This window comes from Vicia villosa, linkage group LG4, assembly GCF_029867415.1.
Source record: "Vicia villosa cultivar HV-30 ecotype Madison, WI linkage group LG4, Vvil1.0, whole genome shotgun sequence".
NCBI lineage: Eukaryota > Viridiplantae > Streptophyta > Magnoliopsida > Fabales > Fabaceae > Vicia > Vicia villosa.
The window spans coordinates 74,800,017-74,802,875 of record NC_081183.1 but is presented as its reverse complement, the minus strand read 5'-3'; the positions used below and the strand labels follow the sequence as shown (position 1 = coordinate 74,802,875).

The following is a 2,859-nucleotide window of genomic DNA, read 5'->3' as shown; positions in this document are numbered from 1 at the left end:
TTATGTTGAAGGACTAGAGCACAATCTTCTTAGTATTAGCCAACTTTGTGACAAAGGATTCAAGATCAAGTTTACTAAAGATGAATTCTTTATAGAAGACGAAGTCACACATGAGGTTAAACTTAAAGGTAAAAGAATTAATAATATATTTATGATTTCTCTGGATGACTTATCTTTGAAGGTAAAATGTCTAATGGAGAACATTAACGACTCATGGCTTTGGCACAAAAGAATTGCTCATATTCATATGGAACATTTGAATAAATTAATCAAACATGATCTTGTCATTGGATTGCCTAAGATAAAGTTTTTCAAAGATCGACTTTGTGATGCATGTCAAAAAGGGAAGCAAACAAAATCAACTTTCAAATCAAAGAATGTGATGTCCACTACAAGGCCACTATAATTGTTACACATGGACTTATTCGGTCCATCAAGAACAAGAAGTCTCAGAGGTAATGTATATGCTTTAGTTATTGTTGACGATTTCTCTAGATATACTTGGACATTCTTTTTAGTGCAGAAAAATGATGCATTCAAAGCGTTCAAGAAATATGCAAAGAAAATTCAAAATGAGAAGTCACTAAAAATTGTCTAAATAAGAAGTGACCATGGTGGAGAATTTCAAAATGCTCCGTTTGAATAATTCTGCGAAGAGTATGGAATATCTCATAATTTCTCAGCACCAAGGACTCCGCAACAAAATGTAGTAGTGGAAAGAAAGAATAGATCACTTGTGGAACTTGCAAGAACAATGCTTAGAGATTCAAATCTTCCAAAATACTTTTGAGTGGATGCGGTAAGCTCGGCATGTTTTGTAAGTAATAGAGTTAATATTCGACCTATCTTAAATAAGACTCCATATGAACTATTCAAAGGAAAAAAACCAAATATTGCATATTTTCACATCTTTGGATGTAAGTGTTTTGTCTTAAACAATGACAAAGACAATCTTGGTAAGTTTGATGAAAAATCCGATGAATGTATTTTTCCTGGTTATTCTCTTTCTAGTAAAGCCTTTAGAATATATAATAAAAGAACTTTAAAAATTGAAGAATATATGCATGTATCTTTTGATGAATCTAACCCCTCTAAGGAGGATATTATTTATAATGATGATGATGATGATAATATAGTAGTAGTCCCTCAAGAAGATTCTTCCAAGATGAATAATAATAATCAATCAGAGAATCACGGAGATACTTCAAAAATCAACAATGAAAATAAAACAGAATCTCAATGAGAAACTTCCAAAGTCAACAATGAGAATCAAGTAGAACCTATTCAACAAGAGTCAAATATCAATGATCTACCTAAAGAATGGAGACCTCATAGAGACCATCCAATTGATAAAGTCATTGGTGATATTACTCAAGGTGTTTCGACAAGACTAAACCTTCAAGATGCTTGCTTAAACATGGCGTTTGTCTCTCAAATAGAACCTTCCAAATTTGATGAAACCTTAGGAGACGACCATGGATAATTGCGATGCAAGAAGAATTAAACCAATTTGATAGGAACCAAGTTTGGGAACTTGTTCCTAGACCAAGTGATAAACACATCATAGGTACAAGATGGATGTTTAAGAAAAAAATTGATGAGAATGGAATAATTATTCGAAACAAAGCAAGATTGGTGGCTCAAGGATATAATCAAGAGGAAGGAATCGAATTTGAAGAAAATTTCGCTCCGGTTGCAAGGTTAGAAGTTATTCGTCTTTTACTTGCTTATGCTTGCTCTTTAAATTTTCATCTTTTTCAAATGGATGTCAAAAGCGCATTCCTAAATGGATACATAAACGAAGAAGTCTACGTCAAACAACCCCCGGGCTTTGAAGACTTCAAGAATCCCTCGCATGTATTCAAGTTGAAAAAGGCTCTCTAAGGCTTAAAGCAAGCACCAAGAGCATGGTATGATCGTCTTAGCAACTTTCTATTCGAAAAAGGTTTTGAAAAAGGTAAAGTTGATAAGACTTTGTTTATAAAGAAAACTAAAAATCATACTTTACTGGTTCAAGTCTATGTTGACGACATCATATTCAGTTCAACAAATAAAGAATTATGTGAAGAATTCTCATCTATAATGCAAGGAGAATTTGAGATGTCTATGATGGGTAAGATGAATTATTTTCTTGGATTACAAATCAAGCAATTAAATGATGGCATCTTCATCAACCAATCTAAGTATTGCAAAGAATTGTTGAAGAAATTTGATATGGATAGTTGTAAAGCAATGTCTACGCCAATGAGATTCGGAACCTATGTTGATCAAGACGAATCCGGTGTCTCTATTGATATTACCAAATATCGATGTATGATTGGTTCACTTTTGAATTTGACGGCAAGCCGTCCTGAAATAATGTTTAGTATTTATTTGTGTGCTCGCTTTCAAGAAAACCCGAAGGAATCTCATCTCATGGCGGTAATAAGGATTATGAAATATCTGAAGGGAACAACAAACGTCGGATTATGGTATCCAAAAGGTAGTGTGTGTAATTTACTTGGTTATTCTGACGCATATTATGCAGGTTGCAAAACTGATCGCGAAAGCACTAGTGGAAAATGTCATATTTTAGGAAATGCTTTAGTTTCATGGTCATGCAAGAAAAAAACATGAGTAGCACTTAGCACAGCCGAGGCAGAATATATTGCTGCAGGTAGTTTTTATGCTCAAATATTATGGTTGAAACAACAACTTAGTGACTACGGTTTAAATCTTGGTTGCTGTAATACGGTGAACTGACTTTATTTGAAATGTTGCGGATAGCATGAGTCGCCACCGCCTTTTATTTTATCCAATATATAGAAAGGCTAAAAGAACAGAAAAAGACCTTTTAAAATGATTTTGCAGGTAGTCTAA

At 33.6% G+C, this 2,859-nt stretch overlaps 1 protein-coding gene across 1 annotated transcript; it reads left to right on the top strand.

Annotated features, from left to right (window-relative positions):
- Nucleotides 1–2,082: 2,082 nt before the first annotated feature.
- On the top strand, nt 2,083–2,616 carry LOC131597375 (uncharacterized mitochondrial protein AtMg00810-like). The gene has a single exon (XM_058870078.1). The coding sequence runs from the start codon at nt 2,083–2,085 to the stop codon at nt 2,614–2,616; it is 534 nt and encodes a 177-aa protein (XP_058726061.1).
- The last annotated feature ends 243 nt before the right edge of the window (nt 2,617–2,859 follow it).